This window comes from Aythya ferina (genome assembly GCF_964211825.1).
Source record: "Aythya ferina genome assembly, chromosome: 1".
Lineage (NCBI taxonomy): Eukaryota > Metazoa > Chordata > Aves > Anseriformes > Anatidae > Aythya > Aythya ferina.
Genome location: NC_140296.1, coordinates 20,951,557 through 20,970,365, shown reverse-complemented (window position 1 = coordinate 20,970,365; position 18,809 = coordinate 20,951,557). Strand labels below are relative to the sequence as shown.

The 18,809-nt window shown below is 47.3% G+C and overlaps 1 protein-coding gene across 7 annotated transcripts in view; it reads left to right on the top strand.

Moving 5' to 3' along the window:
- The window catches only part of ATP8A2 (ATPase phospholipid transporting 8A2), a 311,180-nt gene extending 299,047 nt beyond the window's left edge, over window positions 1-12,133 (top strand). For all 7 annotated transcript variants that reach the window (XM_084539155.1, XM_084539154.1, XM_084539151.1 and 4 more), the window contains 2 exons: window positions 4,714-4,805; window positions 11,743-12,133. In XM_084539155.1, the coding sequence (XP_084395281.1) occupies window positions 4,714-4,805; window positions 11,743-11,840 (190 nt within the window). In that variant the 3' untranslated portion in view covers window positions 11,841-12,133. The remainder of the gene's footprint in view (window positions 1-4,713; window positions 4,806-11,742) is intronic.
- Window positions 12,134-18,809: the final 6,676 nt, after the last annotated feature.

Sequence of the window (18,809 nt, the reverse complement as noted above, 5' to 3'; positions counted from 1 at the left end):
TACAAAGATTTATCTGCTGCTGATGCCATGGCAGGAGCATAGGACAGAAGAAAAGGCGTACAGCACCTGCAGGCAGCAGGGCAAGGGGATTTATAGCTATGGAAATGATGGGGAAAACTTCCACGTCTTGTGGGCTTACCCATGAAGCTAACACTGGGTGTGCTGAACTGAACAGCTGTGCCTCTGGTTCATTGGGTGCTAATAAGGTGGAGGGACAGCAGCTGGGATGTAAACATTTCTGTGTTTTGTATAGTTTTCAGCAGCCCTAGCGAGGCTTCAGTAATACCTCAAGTCTGCCTTCAAGAAAGTGGAAAGGCAGGAAACAAAACCAGGTCATTTCAGATGTATCTGACCGAATTCTGAATGATCCAGAAGGGCAGCAAGTTAAAAACAACAGCAGCTAAGCATCTTCGCCCATTTGGTGTGCCTGTGCCTTATATCTCCACTAGTACATCATAGCAAAAGTGCAAACTCAGAATCACAGAACCACAACTCATTTCGTAAGAGTTAGGTTCATGTGAGAGAAGAGGGGGGCTTGACTTTTTATTTGTTTATTTATTTTTAAGCTAAGCTCTGCGTATGTTTTCTCAGGGAAGATCCAGTTTTAAGAGACACCTGCATCCACTTTAACCTTCCCTTCTTTGTGCGTCCTGCTTTTGCCACCAGCCAATTAGTGAACCGGGGAGGACATTCTGGGTCAAGCTCTACCAAGTATGGCAAATCCTCATTAACACTAATTAGTGCTCAGTAGGTTAATTGGTGGTGAAGCTCATCTTTTTTTAATTACTTGAGCAAATGAGCCAGCGGGACCTTGTGGTCAGCTTTGAATTATTCTGTTTGTTTTGATGCTCCTCATTTGAATGTGCAAAGCCAGATGTTTGTTGCCTGGATTTAAGCTTTTGTGAGGAGCGGGAAGAGAACACACAGAAATAAAATGAAGGTCCCTGTTGACACCTCAGAGCAACTCAGATATCGAAATGGAAGAGTTATTTTATTCATGGAATGGAAAATGCTGTTTGTTATGAATTAACATGACGCTTTTAGTTCACCTTTTAATTTGTTACCCACTTAATGAATTTGTGGGCTCAAGTCATCTTGGCCCTCTGAGGAAGCCATTGAAAGATATTCCTTGCACCAGGTATTCTTTATTAATGATAACTGGTTTTAGATTACCTGAATAGTTACTTCTTTAATCATTTTTTAATAGTAACCCTCAGAATTGGGCCATTTTTCCTAGATTTTGTTCTGAGCTCCTGTTTATTTTTTCTAGTACCAAGCGTTTTGTCCATGTGCTGTGTCCTTGGTGTAATCACAGATAGATGATGTTTCTCCCTTACCCCTTCCGAGGTCACCAGCCAGCCAACTTCAGCATATTTCACTGTCACTTTCCAGGTCACTGGCTCCCATCAGGATGTCTGGGTTTGTGATTTCTTTCCCTCTGACACCATTTTTAGGTCTTGAGTATAAACACAACTACATCCAATATTCGGCACGTGATCCCGTTAACTTTTATTCTTTTGCTGTGGTGCGTCTGAAGGTGACACCCTTAGACCCTGCTGGGAGGACTTAGGCACTGGCTCGCAGTGCCTGGAGAGCAGATTTAACACTTAGAGTCACAGCTTGCGCTCAGGATTGATTTACAAGCAATATTTTTGTGGGCAAGGACTAATCTTGTGCCTTCGTGGGATTCTGAGGTCGTCACTAGTTTTGCACCATAGTGGAGGATGACTGAGAAGTCTTAATTTGTTGTTAACCTGATGGCAGAAGAAGAAAACCTCTTCTGAAAGCAGGGACTCGACTGGTATCAGTGCAAACACTTTGGTGTGGTTAAGTAATCCACTTAACTTCACTTTATTTTTTTTTTCCTTTCAGGGTTTGCATTGGGAGATCTAATATCGGTTAATAAATCAAATACTTACCCGCTTCTGAAGAGCTGTGTTGCATTTACTACTTTGTATTAAGAGCTCATTTGATATTGCTTGACTGGTCTTGACTTGCAGCGTGTTTAATCACCGCTTGCACTTAAGCCACAAATGCTCTAATTCTGCCTTGAGATTTTCTTCCTCTGCTTAGACGAGATCCAATATAATTTCCCAAATGGGAGAAACAGATGTGACTGGAGTTTTTGGAATTGCTGTTTGTAATTAGCGATATCAAAGATAGTCTGGCTTTGGCTTCCTTAGAGCTGTCCCGTGTCACTCATGGTCAGAGGTCCCCTGACAGCACGCGTCTCTCCCCACGTTGTACGTAGAAGCCCAAGGAGCTAACCATGAACGGCCTGTAGCAGATAACATCTGGTGCTTCATCTGGTGCTGTAGATGGGCTGAGAAGCAAATATCCATCATGCCTTTTGTTGGCTTGGTTAACTCAATTCTCAGTGTCCGAATTTTGTGGCAGAAGTTATTTATTTGTCCCTTAGAGCTACCATTTTTGATCGGTGCAAGATCCCTGTTTTAAGTAGCCTCTGTTTCTCCTGCTGAGATGGGTGGACCCAGCCTGTATGTTCTCCTTTACCTGCAGAAGATGAGCAAGTATGCCACTTGTGTCATTCACAGGCCAATTTTGATTGTTTCACTACGCTTCGTCTGTGCACTTCCAACCTACCAGCAGTCCTCTGCAGTCAGCAGGTTGCTCAGCAGAGCACTGCTGGTTAGTACATGCACCAGTAACTCTGGATGCTGGAGGTGGTCAACCCTGTAAGTCTAAATTTAGAGAAACCTCGTGTCTCACTTTGTGCCTACCTGATGGACCCTGTCCTCTGTAGTACACACTTTCTATTCTGCCTGCTTTTTCTTTTACTCGGACAGCCTTTTTCTTTCCTAAGTTGGATCTTCCAAGATCTTCAGAAGCTTCCACACTGTAACCCTGTTTTTAGATGAAACTTGTAGTCCTTTCTTCTTTGAGTGCATGCAGAGCTTAGGATCCAAGAGCTCTTAAAATTTTTTTGATGCTTTCAGTAGGTATCTGTAGTTTTGTTTCCAAATCTGTCATCAACTTCTATTGAAGGAAAATACTACCTAGGAAATACTACTGACTTCAGACAGGGAAAGCAACCTGGTGCATTTGTTGTAGGTGTGATCCTACTATGGCAAGGGAAGGAGGAGAGACCAAGTGCCTGAAAATACTGACAGCTTTTAAAGATTTTCAAGGAAGGGTCCTTAGGATGTACAATTTCCTAACCTGGGTGGCTGGGCTTAGAGACCACAGCAAAAAAAAAAAAGAGGGGGATGGGGGAGGATTGGAGGATTCCTCCCTTTCTTTCATGGGCATCTAGTTACACACTGAGCATGGGATTGCGAGTCTGGATATTAACCTAATGGAATATTAAGTGGCATATAAGCCTGCGTGGCTGGGTTACACATTGTAGACGTCTCGGAGACTCTTTGCTTACTTTCTTGTTTGAAGTCAGCAAATTGCTTCAATGAAAGGGAGCTGTTTGTGGAAAGCTGTTGTGAGCTTGTTGGCAGCAGCAGCTGTGCTTGTTGGGATTTCCATTTTGTATACCAAATATATGTGAACTTGTAATCTAACCCAAAAAAAAAACAGCGTTCACCTTTCAGATGTGTATCTACATGAGCCACGTAACCAGAGGAATTAGTTGTGAATGAAGGCATGAGAAGAACAAGCAGATTCTGGAAATGGAAGCGGGCAGTGTAAATGTGGTGTGAATGGGATAGAGGCACTAGCAGGCAGATCCCTTCCGTGTACTATCTCCACCTCAGTGTTAGGAATAGGTGTGAGATGGGGGAAAAAAACATCCCAGTCCCTCAGACTGTGAACTAAAATAGACTAATATGCATTTCTTAGTAATCTGATATACGACAGTCACTGGAGGCCCCATTTCAAAGAGGTTTGGATACCTGCACTATTTAAAACCCTATGGCACTTCATGCCACTTGCATAGGTAGTTACGTGCTTTGAAAGGTCAGAACCTTAGCTCTTGTCCATCTGTTCTGGGCTTAAAGTTCTTGAAATGAGTAGTTTTTGTAAAAAGCAGAGTGGACAGTACCTCTAATGACTCGTATGCGTGTGTTAAATCCAGTCAGTTTTCTCTTTCAACTGATTGAAAAGCTTATTCTATTTTTCACCCAAAGTTTATGTTTTTACTTTTGGTAAATTCAAGCCTTTAACATGAACTGTGTAAACCAAAGAGGGCTTTTAACCAAAAACCAGATAAGAAGTTTTCTTTCCAGTGCTGGAGGTGAAAATGAAAATGAAAACATTCTTCAGAAGTCAAAATTAACAACGGTGCCGCCTTTGTTTGTGTGGGGACGTTTTGTTGGTGTGATAGAAGCCTTTTACCATGTGTTAAGCCCCAATTCGTTGCTTTTTCTCTCTAAGACAATTTGTGGGTGCTTTGGTTTGTGTACATAATACTCAAAGACCTCCTTTTAAATGTTCCATATTGCTTGGTATGTCAGAAATTTGATATGGCTTGTAACATTTCATCAACATCACGCATTCAGAAATCACCATGGTCATGATATTAGGGATGGATGAACTAAACAAAAACTCTAAAAAGTGGCCTTAGGAAGGAGGCGTTTCCATTATTGGAGAGTACTCTTGGTAGTGTGCAATTACAAAAAATATATCATGCTGCAACCATCTCAAATACTGACAATGTTGAAGCTGCCAAGTACTGTGAATATAGTTGACTTTTATCCTGAAATTACCTGGTTACTCACTGATGTATTTATTTTTTCTCTCCCTCAGTGTGAACGAACGTGATCATTTGTTAAAAAGGCTCGGCAGGAAAACTCCTCCGAGCCTTTTCCGTGCTCATTCTGTCCAGCAAAGTGTCTCACGTAAGTAATGGTTGGCGTATGCGTGTGTGTTTCACAGCAGTCAGTCCCAGATGAGTGAAGCAAAGGGTGATTACTTTTTAATTAAATTGTAGGTAGAGATAATCTAGTGCAGAGGCTGAGCTGCCAACCAAGAGACATGCATTTGGAAGTGGAATTAGTGTATTTGGCCCTAGGCAAGCAGAGCTCAAATGCGGGTAATTCCCTGGGATCCAATCAGCAGGCCCAAATGACAAAATCCCAATATGCAGATTCTCAACGTGCAAAATCCTGATGGTCTCAAGAATGCTGTAAAACCAAAAACTCTGCAGGATAAAATAAATGTTGTGATAGAGCCTAGCCTACATAGAAATGGCTTCTTTATGAATCCAGTCTCATTAGCTGTGGTTAGTTGAGAATACAGGGATATTTTGGGGATGCCACTTGGGAGCTGTGTATGTTTCTGACGAGGAAAGCCAAGGCGTGCAGAGCTGCCTCGCTCCTCTCCCTCTTTGTCATCCTTTGGGAGGAGAGAGGCAACCTCACACCTTTTCACTGCTGCTATTTGGAATAAATTGCACGTTGAGGTCATCCATTTATTCATCATCCTGGAGGAACAAGACAGGCCTTTACCTGCTAGACCTGAGGTATTTTTGCTCAGCTGACTAAAGAAATAGCCCCAGCATGCAGCACTGCTGCTCGCAGGGCAAGGGGCAGGCACGCAGGATTTGGGTTTTGTATCACCGTTGCAGTGAGTTACACCTTTGACTGTTTAAGACTCCCATGAAGCTAATTGGAGTCCACACTCACTTGTTGGCTGCGTCCTTTTCCGTGGCAGAAATGTTGTGGTTCGGTCATGGAAGCAGGGCTGGGATTTGAGAACTCAGATGCCTGAGGTGTTCCTCTTTTCTACGGGGAATTAGACCGGAGTGGGTGGGACAGTGACGGATCTGCTCGTCTTTGTCCTTTGTAGAGCAGCTGTAAGGCTGTTACTGTCAGGGGGATATAGGGTCTTTAGCAATCAATCCCATTGCTCTTGGCAAAGATGAGCAGAGCAGCCCTGTGAACCGTCTGCTTCTTCCAGGTTTTAATCCTTTGTGTCAAGAAGCCAGGGATGTTGACTGCAGCTCTGCTGTGGGCACACAGACACGCTCCTTGAGGAAATTCCACAGGAGATGATTGGCAGAGCAAGTCAGTAAAACACATAAATAAGTTGCTGTCGAGGAAGTCTGCTGTAGAGACTTACCACAGTGCAAAAAGGAGATGCACCAGTAGTGACAGCTCAGGCTTGATATCTGCTTTTAGTTTGGTAGAACACATCATCGGGTTGTAAGCAAGTGAATAGCTACTGGGAAAGAAAAACGGGATATCAAAATAAGCCCTAATTTGGATAACCAGCTTCCCTATTAAATGCAAATGATTAAGTGCTAAATGAGTTGGGACAGGTTACAGTCAGCCGTCTGCTTTTCGCATGAATGTAGATTCTGATTGTGAAACTGCTAGGTTTGAAAGGCTCTTTTTATGGTGTATCCATGATTCTTTAAAGCTTCTGTCATCTCTTGTCAAATGCTATTTTCAAATGTTGCATAGCTGCTGCATGTACAAGGCCATGTGAAATTCAGGGAACGTGTGCTGTTTTCACAGCCCTAAATTGTAAAAGTGTTTACTAAATGCTAGAAATCTTCAAAGCCAAAGGATTGATGAATAGGGCAGTTGCCTTGACTCGCTGGGCCAATATCTTAAATCACACTACACGCACTCCGTTTGAAGTCTTGAATCATTCGTGTGTTATTACCAGGCTCCAAGTTCCCAGCCTGCGAAGGCCACTTCTTCCAAGAACTGCTTGTGTGACTTCAACTCAGAATCTGACACTTGCATATAAAACATGAAAATGGTTTGTTTAGATAGAGCTGACAAAGGCTTAAGCAAATCAGCTGCCTTGGTCCCAGTGAGGAAGAAAAATGAGGTTAAAATTCCTAGAACAGATTGTAAAGATGCAGCACTAGCTTGAGATTCACTTCATTTTGCTGTTGACAACAACAGTTTCCAGGATTTTGGTGAGGAAGCGACACCTATAAAACTTCATTTCCAATCACGTGGAGATTAGTTAGGTGCTAGAAAAACATCACAAGGAGTTTCAGAGCTACTTCTAGTGGTTTACAGGGTCAGAGGGGAAAGATGTGGGGGTAAGCCTGCACAGCCCTGTGTCAGAGGATAGAAGCTTGCTTGGTGTGCCTCATGGCTTGCTGTTGGAGCCATCCCCTACCCAAAAGCGTTAGCACAACACGAGACTTGATGGCATTGCCGTGGGGCTTTCAGTGGAAGAATTGTGTATGGTTGTCCAGCCCACGTGCTGAGGCCAGACCTTGGCAGTGGAGTCTTGTTGGCGGTGGTGATGGCAATGGCTTCTTCTCCAGGCAAACCTTTTCCAAATCTCCATCCAAGTTAATGTTTCCTTTTTTTGTTCTGACTTTGTGAAAGTAGCATCTCCTTTAGGCAAAATTTGTGAATACTTGGGGTGGTTTTACCCTGCCGGACAGCTGAACGCCACCACAACCGCTCTCTCACTCCCCTCCTCAAAAGAAAAGGGGAAGAAGAAGGTATGATGGAAAGGAAAAGTCTCGAGGGCTGAGATAGGGATAATTCATTTAAAGAGCAAGCAAAAAAGCAAGCAAAGGCCATGAGGAAGCAAAAAGGAGAAAAAAAGAAAAGCACTATAATTTTCTGCTTCCCATCCATGAGCGATGCTTGGCCACGTCCGGGGAAGCAGGGCCTCAGCACCCACGGTGGTGATTTGGGAGGACAGACGTTTTCACAATAAAAGCTCCCCCTCTCCTTGCCCTTTCCCAGCTTCTGTGGCTGAGTGTGACACCACACGGTGTGCAATATCCCCCTGGTTGCTTTAGGCCACCTGCCCTGGCTGTGTCCCCTCCCCACCTCTCTCCCACCCCCAGCCTGGGGCTCTGGGGCCTTGCAAGGAGTCTTGGTGCTGTGCCAGCTCTGCTGGGCGATAGACACAACACTGGTGGGATATCAGGGCTGGTCGAGCTACAAGTGCAGAGCACAGCACATTTTGGGATGCTGCAGGGAAGGTTAACTCCATCCCAGCCAGAGCTGGTGCAATACCTGAGGCTGTCCTTGAGCCCCTGACCTCCTTACACGACTGGCCTCTGTCACCTGTGTCCCCAGAGCCTCGCAGCAGGACAGGAAGGTGATGCTCTCCCACTTGCTCCCTGGCTGGCCCTAAGGGATGCCTGATACAATCCCTGCAGCGCAGTTTCACTCCTGCAATTCAGAACAACCAGCAGCGTTCAGTCGTCCTGTGTCTCCGCACGCTCTTAAAAGCAGAGCTGAGTCCCGCTCTCTGCTCTGGCAGAGCTCCCCCCAAAGTGCCGAGAGCTGTGCCTGGACGAGGATTGCTGGGCTTGGCCCAGATTCCCTAGGCTAGCAAAGCAAATCCCCCTTCCCTTGACAGAGCACGGTGATTGCACAGGGTAAGCCCGAACGCAGAGCGTATGGTTTGCACCTTATTAATCAATGGAGAGAAAGCACCTGACAGCTGAGGTTCGTTTCGCAGTATGGGGGCTGGCAAATAATAAATAATAATAATGTGTTCATGCTGAGGGCTCTAATCCCACCATTTATTCTCCACTAGCAGACACCTTCTTCCTCTCGCTTTTCTCCTGGTGCATTTTGATTTGAAAAACAACAGGGTAGCAGCTTGAGATGCTTTTTAAGCTCCGTTTCCTCTTACCTTGCATGTGTTTGAAATACACGTTCTGTATTTTTTTTTACAAGACAGCCACGTATTTGGTGAATATCAAGTGGAGTTGCAACCTTTTAAAATCGATTGAAAAAGAAATTGGAATAATTAGCTTAGAATCAATGCCGTGGCATCGAGCTGTGTTTGCTATGAGGAAACACCCATAAATTAGCGTCTGGGAGGACAGAGATGGGACCATTTGTTAGGAATCCCTCTTGGGTCCTTCCGAAAACATGGGCATAGTTTATCAGCAGGGAAATGAATGATTTCTGTAAGCATTACTCAGAGCATTCAAGATTTAAAGCAGCTCTCGCTTTCCCAGGGTAAGTGGGAGAGGGTTCCCTGAGAAGTCAAAGCTGAGCTAGCATTTACTGCTTAATTGGTCGATGTGAACTGCGGCATCATGAAGTCTCCTTAAAAACAGTGCAGAGTCCAGTGCTGGGCCAGAGAAGGAATTTGGCTGGCCAGGTAATTCCCTGACGTTGATTTTCACTTTGTCGGAGAGATTTTGGGATCTTTTGATCTTGGCAGCAAGCTGTTGGGATGGCGCAGCGTGCTCAGGGCGTATACGGGGAGGCAGCTTCTCTAACCCAGCGTTGTACAGACCAGAACAGGCATTGCAGGGAACAGAAATGGATCCTGTTCAATCAGAAACCTGACGGACACCAGATTCTGATCTGCTAATAGAATATCAAAGCTTAAATAAAATAAAAAGGATGCTTTTAAAATTCAGCAGCTTGCCCGATAATATCTGGTACCAGTGAAACCTTAGATCTGATGAGAATGGGAATCTCCTCGGAACGAGTGAGCCCCACTGACAGATATCTGAGTGCTCCTTTTCCCCACTGACAGAAAGGCTCCGAGTACAAAGCTGCTTCCTTCTGCGAGGGCCGGGAGCGGGTCGTGCCCACAAAGCCCCCAAGAAGCGTGCTCCTTGCTCGGGCTGGAACAATGAGGGCCTTGTTCCCCGGGCAGGCTCCTAGGTGTGGTTTTAAAACCCGAGTTGGGGGAAAAGTTCAGACTTCCGAAAAAAGTTCCCTGGTAACTGGCAGATGGAAGCTTGCATTGTTTTGGGATGGGGTCTGAAAACAGTGGAAATGGAGAAGCTGCTCGGGGAGCCTGGCTGGGAGCTGAGCGGTCCCAGCGTGTCCTGATCCTGCGAGGCACGAGCAGCTGCCTGAGCAGCCCGAAGCGCCAGCTCAATCGTAATACAAATCAAAAAGCATAATATGAAATCATCTTCCTGCCTGGAGATCAACACTAAAAGTTTTCAGCACGCTGCCAAATGTCGAGCTTTGACTGAATGGAGGCGACGTGCAAGTCTGGGGGTCGCAGCCTTTCCCATGATGTGTGCCCAAAACTCTCCCTGCTGGTATTTCGGAGTGGATCGAGAACGTGAGAGCGTACGCGTGCCACTGCTGTTGTTAACCAGTGGTCATCTAATGTAGCAAAAAAATTCGGGCTAAGGTGTTTTCTGCCGAATGACCTACGTACAGCAAACCTCCGTGATGCAGAGCAGGTTCTGGGGCACGGCTGTCAGTCTTTTAGGGCTTAATTTGGTGAAAAACTACCAGACTGACTTTCCATGGAGAATTTTGCCCAAAAGCTAACAGCGTGCTGGCCCCTTGAGTGGAACAAGCCCACTGGAGGTACTGCTTTAGGTGTGAATCCCACCCTTTTTTCAATGAAAGCCTGTTTTGTAAATATTTCCCTTCCAGTTATCCAGCATGCACTTACATTTTTCCAGAAGTGTTTGCATTTTCTGAATATATTTCATGAACCTTCAGCCAGAGGCAAGAAAACCCAACCTGTACCTCTGCAGCCCTATGTGTATCGGCAGGGAATTGCTCACGGAAAACAAAACGAAGTGCTGCAATCAGTCTTGCGATCGGATCAAAGCTCCTACAGGGCTGCAGGAGGGGAGTGTGACCGCAGTTAGCTCTGGGTGCTGCGTTTCTGCTGGAATCCCCCCCGGCTGGAGGTGAAGGTTTCCTGCCGTGCTTGCGGGTCAGGTCAGCTAACTGCTAGCGTGCCCCTCTGCTAAGAACGTGCTAAGGGGGTGCACGGTCTGCCCTGTGAGCACAAACGGGCGGCAAAGGCCCTGGCTTTTCCAGGGATAACCCTCTTCCACTTATCCTGGGAAAGCAAAAGTCCTGGGGCAGGACTGCAGATTTCACCAGCTCCCACTCCCAGGGCTGCCTGGGGGAGATGACAAGTCCCCCACCCCTGAGCCGTGGTGTCATTCTTGGGTTCTCCCAAGCAGAATTCACACCCACTAGCTCTTTCCTACTGCAAAGCCTTACCACGTTTTACATAGCCTGTGATTTTCCCTTTTCTCTGTATTTTGAAGCTATTCAAATCTCCCCTTCTCTTCCACTCTGATTACCCATTTTCAATGACAAATGCCTTTCCTTGATGTCACAGGGACTGTTATACTTTGCTCTCATTTCCTGTTCAGAATTTTTCTGCAGGCTCATGTCTGGTTTAAGTATTGCTTGGTGTTTCAGCACCTCAGCCCTTTAGCTGTTGTGGTTGTTTTGTAATGCGGCGTTTTGCAGGTGAGGTCCAAAATGTCATTTACCTTGTCCACAGTACTTTGAAAGAAGTCAGACTCATTGCTCTTTTCACCTGAGTAATTTCTAGGGAGACCACAGGACCGTGCTAGCTAACAGGATTCCCTTGTGCAAAGCAGAGACCTCCAGCGTATGTTGAAGTTTACCCTATTGGAGATGTAGGTGACTGGCCAAGAGAATCGAGGGTTTCTCAGTGTGACTTGTCGGATGACACCTGGAAACTTGTATAAAAAAAAAAATCCTGAATGGAGCTAAGATGTAACTCAGAGACAGTTGTAGCATAAACATTTCCATGTTCCTCCAGGCCAAGCAAACAGAGTCAGCCAAAAATGCAAATCTGTGTGTTAAGTCCTTAAAGCTCTGCCACTGTGGGAGTTAACCTGGTATCCAAAATCTATCTGAAAGTTATTAGTTGGGTTAGCTCGGAGGGAAAAGTCAACCATGTACGCTGATGTGGCCTGGGAAGGCAGAGCTGGCAGCTGTCCTTCCAGTGCCCTGTGGGCGCCGCTGTCAATGACAGAAGTGCAGCACAGAAATGAAGATCGTTGTGGCCTGTCGTGTAACCAGGGGTGCCTTTGAGCTGCACTCCAGTGATTTTTTTTTCCTCTTCCTTTGCTTTTTTCAGATGGGTACGCGTTTTCCCAGGAAGAGCACGGCGTTGTCTCCCAGTCGGAGGTTGTTCGGTCCTACGATACGACCAAAAGGAGAACAGAAATAGAATAAATGGCTCCTCACCTGGTGGGTGGTGGGAGTGATGGGATTTGGGTCGATGCATCCACTCGTAATGCATTCTCGACTGGGGCTGGCAGCAGCAGCCAAAACACCAGAGAACTCATTTCTGTGGCCTTAGCCAACCAGTTTCTGTATTTACCCTGCAAACCTTGAATATTTATTGTGGGGGGGAATCATCGTTCGAATTCAGTTGCAAAGCTCTGCCTAAAGTTCTGTTTATGTTGTTACGAAGCATTTGACTGTGCTCTGTGAGGTGTGAAATTAAAACCAATGTTTTACCACTATTTAAAGCATCAGCAGAAGGTTGTTCTGGGAGAAAAACAGAAAATTTATGTTCCATGAGAAATCAGCCTTTGCTTAATTGGAACGGGGTGCTGAGGCTTCCTGTTGGGTTACACCCAGACCAGGAGCACATGGCTGCATGCAGACATTATTCCCTGTAACATTCACTGATTACGAGATTTTCATTTAAAATTTTAACAGACGATTTGGCATAAATTTTATTTATTGCAATGGAAACACAATCTGTAGCTAAAAGTGCTTATTTGCCTTCTCATGACAGAATAAGACAATAGCAACGAATTACACAGAATCCTTCCCGCCCTCTTACAAGACTTATTAGGGCTCTATCTTATCTTAGCTATCTGAAAACCGATTAATAGCTTACCCCCAAAGCCAGGAGGTGAAGGTTGGAGGGCTCGCCAGCGCAGCTGCATTGAGCGTACAGCATTCTGCACAACATGAACTCCAGTAGGTAACTCTGCGGGTTGTATTTGGATTTAGCCTGGGATTTCCTCCTTGTTATCCCATTCCCATCATAACAATGGAACAAACCAGAACAGAGAGGTAGAAGCTTTTCACATTGTTTGGAAGAAGGGCACGTGCATCCCCCAAAAAAGAGGCTTTCCTCTTGGACGGGGTAGGACGGGCTGGCGGGGGAAGTCAGGAGAGGTTCACACACACACACACGTGCCTGCACACACAGAGCTGGTCATTGTGAGGAGGAGACGTGCTGTTTGTTTGTTCTGTCCGAGCAGTCTCTTTTCCAGATCAGATCCATCGACAGGCTTCTGATGCTTCCACTTCGGAGCCCTGGAAGGAATGCTGGCTTCACCCACTCACTGGGAGCAGGGCAAGCGTGCTGCTGCATATATTGGAGTTATGGAAAAAAAAAAAAAGAGAAAACAGGGGCATAAGTTAAGGCTGAAAGAGCCCTTAGAAAGCTTACACTGTCCTCCAGACAAGTTCTATTAATTTTAGTTGCCAAGCCACGTTTCTGAATAGCATAAAGTAAATAGTGCTGTGTTTTAGCCAGGTTTCATGGTTAATGTATGGACTACATCTGTGCGTTTAAAAAGTTGGCGCTGTGTTTTGCCCTATTGCCCATCACCCAGAACTTTTGTTGATTTAAATATATCCGAAATCAATTTGAATGTGAGTATTTATGCTTAGCAAGGAGAGAGGGAAAAACAAAAACAAACCCAAAGCAGCCTGGCCCACTGGCTTCATCCCCCTGAAGGGCTATAGGTAAATGCCAGCACTCGCGTGTGGCAGTTCAGTCCCCAGAGCCACCCTGGGTCCCCGTCCACGTGAAAAAGAAACCTCCAGGCAGGCAGGATGGCTCTTGGGTGAGGCTGGTGGCACGGAGGGAAAAAGTCATCACCTTCTTTCTGCACTGCTGATGAGACAATTGTGCAATAAAGGAAAATCACAAATAATTTTGCCATAGGCGTGAATGTCAAGGGGCCGTGTGTGTGTGTGTGTGTGTGTGTGTAATTTTCTGGGAGGTGACTTTTGTTTAAAGGCAGGGATACTTGGGGAGAGAATAAATACGGGGAGGCTAAACCTGATCCCAGCAGCTTTTAAATCTTAATCCTGATCTAACCTCTTAAACAGCCTCTTTTATTCGGGAACAAAATCTGTTTAGGACATGCATGGTGTCCTCGAAACTGCTAACTGCTTCTTCCTTTTGTAACACCACAAGTAAAATTAACTTCCCACTGAGACAAAGTGCGATCAGCTCAGTCTTTGTGCTCTAAGCCACACACTAAACATTGGCATGTAAACAATTTGGAGGCTTTTCATGAGGATACTGGAGGAAAAAGAAAAAAAAAAAAAACTTTTAAAACCTCTGAATAATGAAGAAGGGCAAATAAATGTATTGAGCGGGGAACAGAAAGGAGCCTGGAGTCTCTTCTGTGCTTAACTTAGTGCCACAAAAGTTTTACAGAGCATAATGAGAGGTGCTGGGGAGGAGCGGCTGTCACCTGGCCTGATTTATTTTATTGGTGCAGGCCACGGGCTGCATCGCTTTGACCTCTCTGTAAATTGAGGTCAACGAGTGTCCCAAACACAACCCCTCCCTCGGGTGAATGCTGGCTGAGGCCGAGCTCCGTGCGCTGGGTGTCAGCTCGATGGAAATCGCACGTGGGGTTCGTCTCATGGCTCTGCAGCATGGGCATGGGGCTGGGGGCAGGCTGTGTCCCTGTCTGACTGCATCCCATGGAGCCCACCCAGGTCAGGATCAGCCATTCTTCTTGTTCGGTGGAGTCATTACAGGAATGAATCCATCGCAATTTGCCGCGGCCTGCCTGTTGGAGTGGCTGGCCCTTGTGAGCAGCGCTGAGGTGTGTCCGTGTGTCCCGGTGTCGTGGCAGCAAGAGAAGGGCTGTTGTGCCACACCAACAGAAAGCCCTGTTCATTAACACAACTTCATGTAACAGCAACCTCTGAAAGCACTTTAGGAAGCGTTACCAACTAGACAGGGTCTGGGAGCAGCAGGAGTGGGAGCTTTCTGCCTGACTGTCCGGATTTAACTCCCTGGGGCTGGTCAGGAGCGAGTTTCTTTGGCAGCTCCCTGCGCTGACCACAGTGGCGAGGCTTTGCTTGGGTTTGCTGCTTTGTTTTCCTTTCAGTGTTCAGGAAGAAGTGGTGATTTTCCAAATGAAACCTGGGTCTGGTTGCTCGGTTTTGTAGCACCATACCCATTATTTTCCTAGCGGCTGCTCTTCTTTCGGCAGCCGCCCAGTACCAAGCTGGAGGTGCTGAGCAGCAGGCGGAGCCGAGCCCTGCTGAGGAACCCGTTGGCCTTTGTTTTTTCTCCACAGGGCTTCGGGTCCTGCTGCAGGGAGCTGGAGTTCAATAACAGCTCGTCAGGGAGAAATGGCGAATAACCAATAACGGGATCTGAGTCAAAGCAAGCTGCTAATGCACCTAGAATTGTGTGCGGCGTTAGCGTGAGCTGTAGGGGCTGTAAATTAAGATACCAGCCGAGCCTCACTTCAGCTGCACTTCGCTGGACCACGCGCTTCTGCTGCCTGCCAGAGGTGTGCAGGCCAGCAGCGAGCAGCAGGCGCTGCAGGAAGGCTCCTGTTACTCAGAGCACGTTGTTTTTGCAGCGTGCACTCAAGTGTGTGCTGGGAGATGATCATAAATACGCTCATAAATAAAGAGGAGAAAGCTCAGATGGAGCAGAAGGAGTGAAACGTGGGGACTGCTACGTGGTCAGAGTAACTTGGCCCTCTGTGGGCACCCCCAGGGCTTTGGGAGAGGCACCTGGTCCCCGTGCTGTCCCTGTCCCGCAGGCTTCTTGTGTCCATTTCGGCTAATGCACCCTGCCTGTGGTTTCGCATCGCCTGCGGCCATCGGTGCCGCAATGCCTGATTCCCATTCTGCTGTGGTTTTATAAATGACGACTCCGTGGCAGCGTTAAATACTCCAGCAGCTGTGCCTCTGCTGCTGCACCTCGCAGCTCAGGTCTGAAGCGGAGCAGCCCTTGAGCAGGCGTTCACCTCCAAGAGGCACTTTGGATGCGTCAGGTTTTTACCTCGTTTTAAGGCACTGAGGGTGTTTTACCCCGGTTTTGGATCATTGCACACTATCAATACCTTAAACTCCAGTCGGTTTGCAGGGTGAGCTCTGTGTCTCTTGCTGAGCCTCATGATACTCAGAGATGATGTGAAATATCATGATGGGTATTTCCAGCTACAGTGTCTTGGAGGAGAATTTGGCTGTGCCCACGCTGTGCCTGATGCATCCGCCTGGCAGTTTGCTTCTGAGACGTGGCACCGGCCATGTGTGTTGTGCAGTCTCCCCACAGCTGGCCTCAGGCTGCCCAAAAGCTTTTCTGACCTTATGGGACAGAGCCTTGGACTCACCCCTGCCTGTGCTGCAGCCCAGCACCTCCTCCAGGCCCCAGCCCCTGCTCCCTGCCCTGGGCACAGCTCGGGGCTGCGGGCAGCTCTTACAGGCACAGCCAAAGCACTTATCAAAAACGGAGAGCTTCGGATTCAAATCCAAGCATTGTCCCCAGCCATGATTTGTAGTTGTCACTGTGGGGAGCGTGGGGGTGTTTCAGGGGTGAAGGCCCAGCAGGTCACTGAGGCCTCAGCAGGCCTCAACTGGGGCTGTTGGTCTGGGAACCCAGCTCCCGCTGTGACAGGGTTTGAAAGCCAAGAGCAGGGCCTCGTTTGCAGCATGGACAAAAGGTAAAATAGCTGCTGCCTCTCCAAACCCTTCCTTTATGTCTGGTGGTGAGACAAGTTGAACTCTGCTGGGCCTCTCCCTCAGCATCTCCATAAATACTGAAGGGAAACCAAACTGGGTAAAGGGCACGCTCCGTGCGGGCGAGCCCCCAGCTCCGGGCAGTCATGCAGAAACCTAACGATGACGAAAAGCCAAATTTCTTGCCAGGCTGTCACTGTGCGTAGCCGTGAGGTCAGCACCCTTGTAATTACGGCGTGGTAGAGCCAGGGGAGACAGAGCCAACATGAACAGAAAGCCGTGATTATTTCACATTCCCACCACCTTACTGGGTGGCTTCCTGAGAAGATATTCCAGATGTTGTCTTGGCATAAATTAATCTGCTTCAAACCATCTGCAGGGTTTCTTCGAAAACGTGGAGTGTAACAGGCGGTGTGTCTGCCCGACTTCACCCTCCTGGCTGATGTTTTTATTCGGGAGGTGCGTGCAAGTGTTCGCTGTCCTCCTCGGCTGGAAAGTTGCCCCACGTTGGTTCTCGGCTCTTACAAACAGGGCTCCAGATGCTGTGGGCAGCCAAGCCCTCTGGGGACCACGTGTGCCTGTGTGTATTGGAGGAGCCGTTCGACACAAAAACCCCTCCTCCTGCCCCCAAAACATGGCCCGTGTTTCCGGGAGGTCAAATATTTGGCTGTTTTGAGTGGCGGGCTCTTCAGCGGCGTCTCGTTTCATCAGCGCGCCAGGCCCTGTGCCCGCTCGCCTGTCATATCTGTGCTCAGATTGCTTAAATATTGTTACCGATGGGGAGGTTTTAATCTGGGTATGCAGAGCGGAGCAGTGCTGTGGGGGAATGTTTAATTGGCTCCCAGCAGAGCAGCGAGAGCCGTGGTGTGTGGGTTTTTTCCTGCAGAAGTGTTACCATTTTCACGTCCTATTAACGTCCTCCGGTAGTTTCCGTGCCGCGGCGCGTTACGGCGGGGTTTGTTTCCCTCCCGGACTGAATACAAATGAAGGTCATTTACTCGTATTTTTTAGAGGGCTCAGAAAACTTAGCAAATTTGTAGCTTTGAACAGCAGTGTTGACTGTCGTATGTCTGCACAAAAATATTTCCAATAAACCTTTTATTAAAGCAACTCAGCGGAGCAAGGCTTGTTTGTTTTATTCCCCCCCCAAGTTTTGCAGTGAGTTCAGTGATAAATGCACTTGAGATTTTGCCTGCAAAGCTGGTATGGGGTTGATTTTTTTTTTATTATTTTTTTTTCATTACCTTCTGGGTGTGTTTTTAAGGGGATGCTTCTGTTTGTGCCAAGGACGAGACTCGGGTTCCTTGCCATGGGGCTGGAATCAGGCCCCAAACACAAGACTGGTGTCCGAGGAAGAATGGCACTGGCAGGCTCACAGCATGTGCCTGATGTTTTAATAGTGTCTCTCCTACAACTGATGCATGCAACATCACCAAAGCTTCGCTAAAATAAGCCTTGGAGATCTTTTACCTTGTCTAAGTGACACAGGCACAGCAGGGAAAAACAAAGTGTTAGACTTTCTTTCGCTCCCAGCTGAATTCACAAGAGGGTTTTGTGCTCAGTGGGCACACACCCATGGTTGGGGAGGGAATGGTCTGATCGTGCATCATGCTGAGTGATGGTGCAGCAACACGAGAGGTGTCCGGCACAGCATCCCGAGAGCAGGGGGAGGATTTTTTTTTCCTGTTCCTGCCTGATCAAGAATTCCACATCCAGCTCTGCCAGTGGTGCCGGACCGACACTGCCAAGCTCGCTTGCGTTGCCTCTCTCGGAGCAGTGCCCCTCACTTGCCTCGAGCAAGACCGAGAGCGTGCAGCACCGCACAAAGGCTCTCCTGTCCCTGGGAGCTCTGTGCCCATTGGCTCCGGGGGACACGCTGTGATCCTCTCCGACACAACATGTTCCTGCCGCTGAACAAATATGTTTGCACAGCGAGCTGTGAGCACCTCGCCCCCCGTGCTGAGCCTGGGAGAGCCTCAGCAGCCGAGCTCTCCTGAGCAGGGCTGTGAGACCCCGGGGTGCTGCAGCCTCCTTCCTGAGCAAAATCCACCCCATGCACCAAGCCAGGAGGGATGCCCAAGTTATGGCCCTGCACTAAAGATCAGCCTCTCCAGATCCCTGGTGACCTCAGGGAATGCGTTGTAAGATCCCCGCAGAAAGTAAAAGTGCACGAGCTGTAACAAAGAGATCTCTTTTTGTCCAGATATTATCAGGTATTGGTGTTAAAATAGGTTTTACCAGGAACAAAATGAATATTTATATGCAGTCTGGCTAAAACTTTCCCTCTTCAGGGTGCTGTAACTCGATGAATGTTTTTTTCCTTATGGATTGTCACACTGCCGACAGAACCATTTTAAAGAGCCTGGAGAGACTCGTTTAAAACAACAAATTACTTCTGGATTTTTTATCTATTTTTTTTTAAATTGGGAAACAAAGAGGGGTTGTAAGCCAAACTTC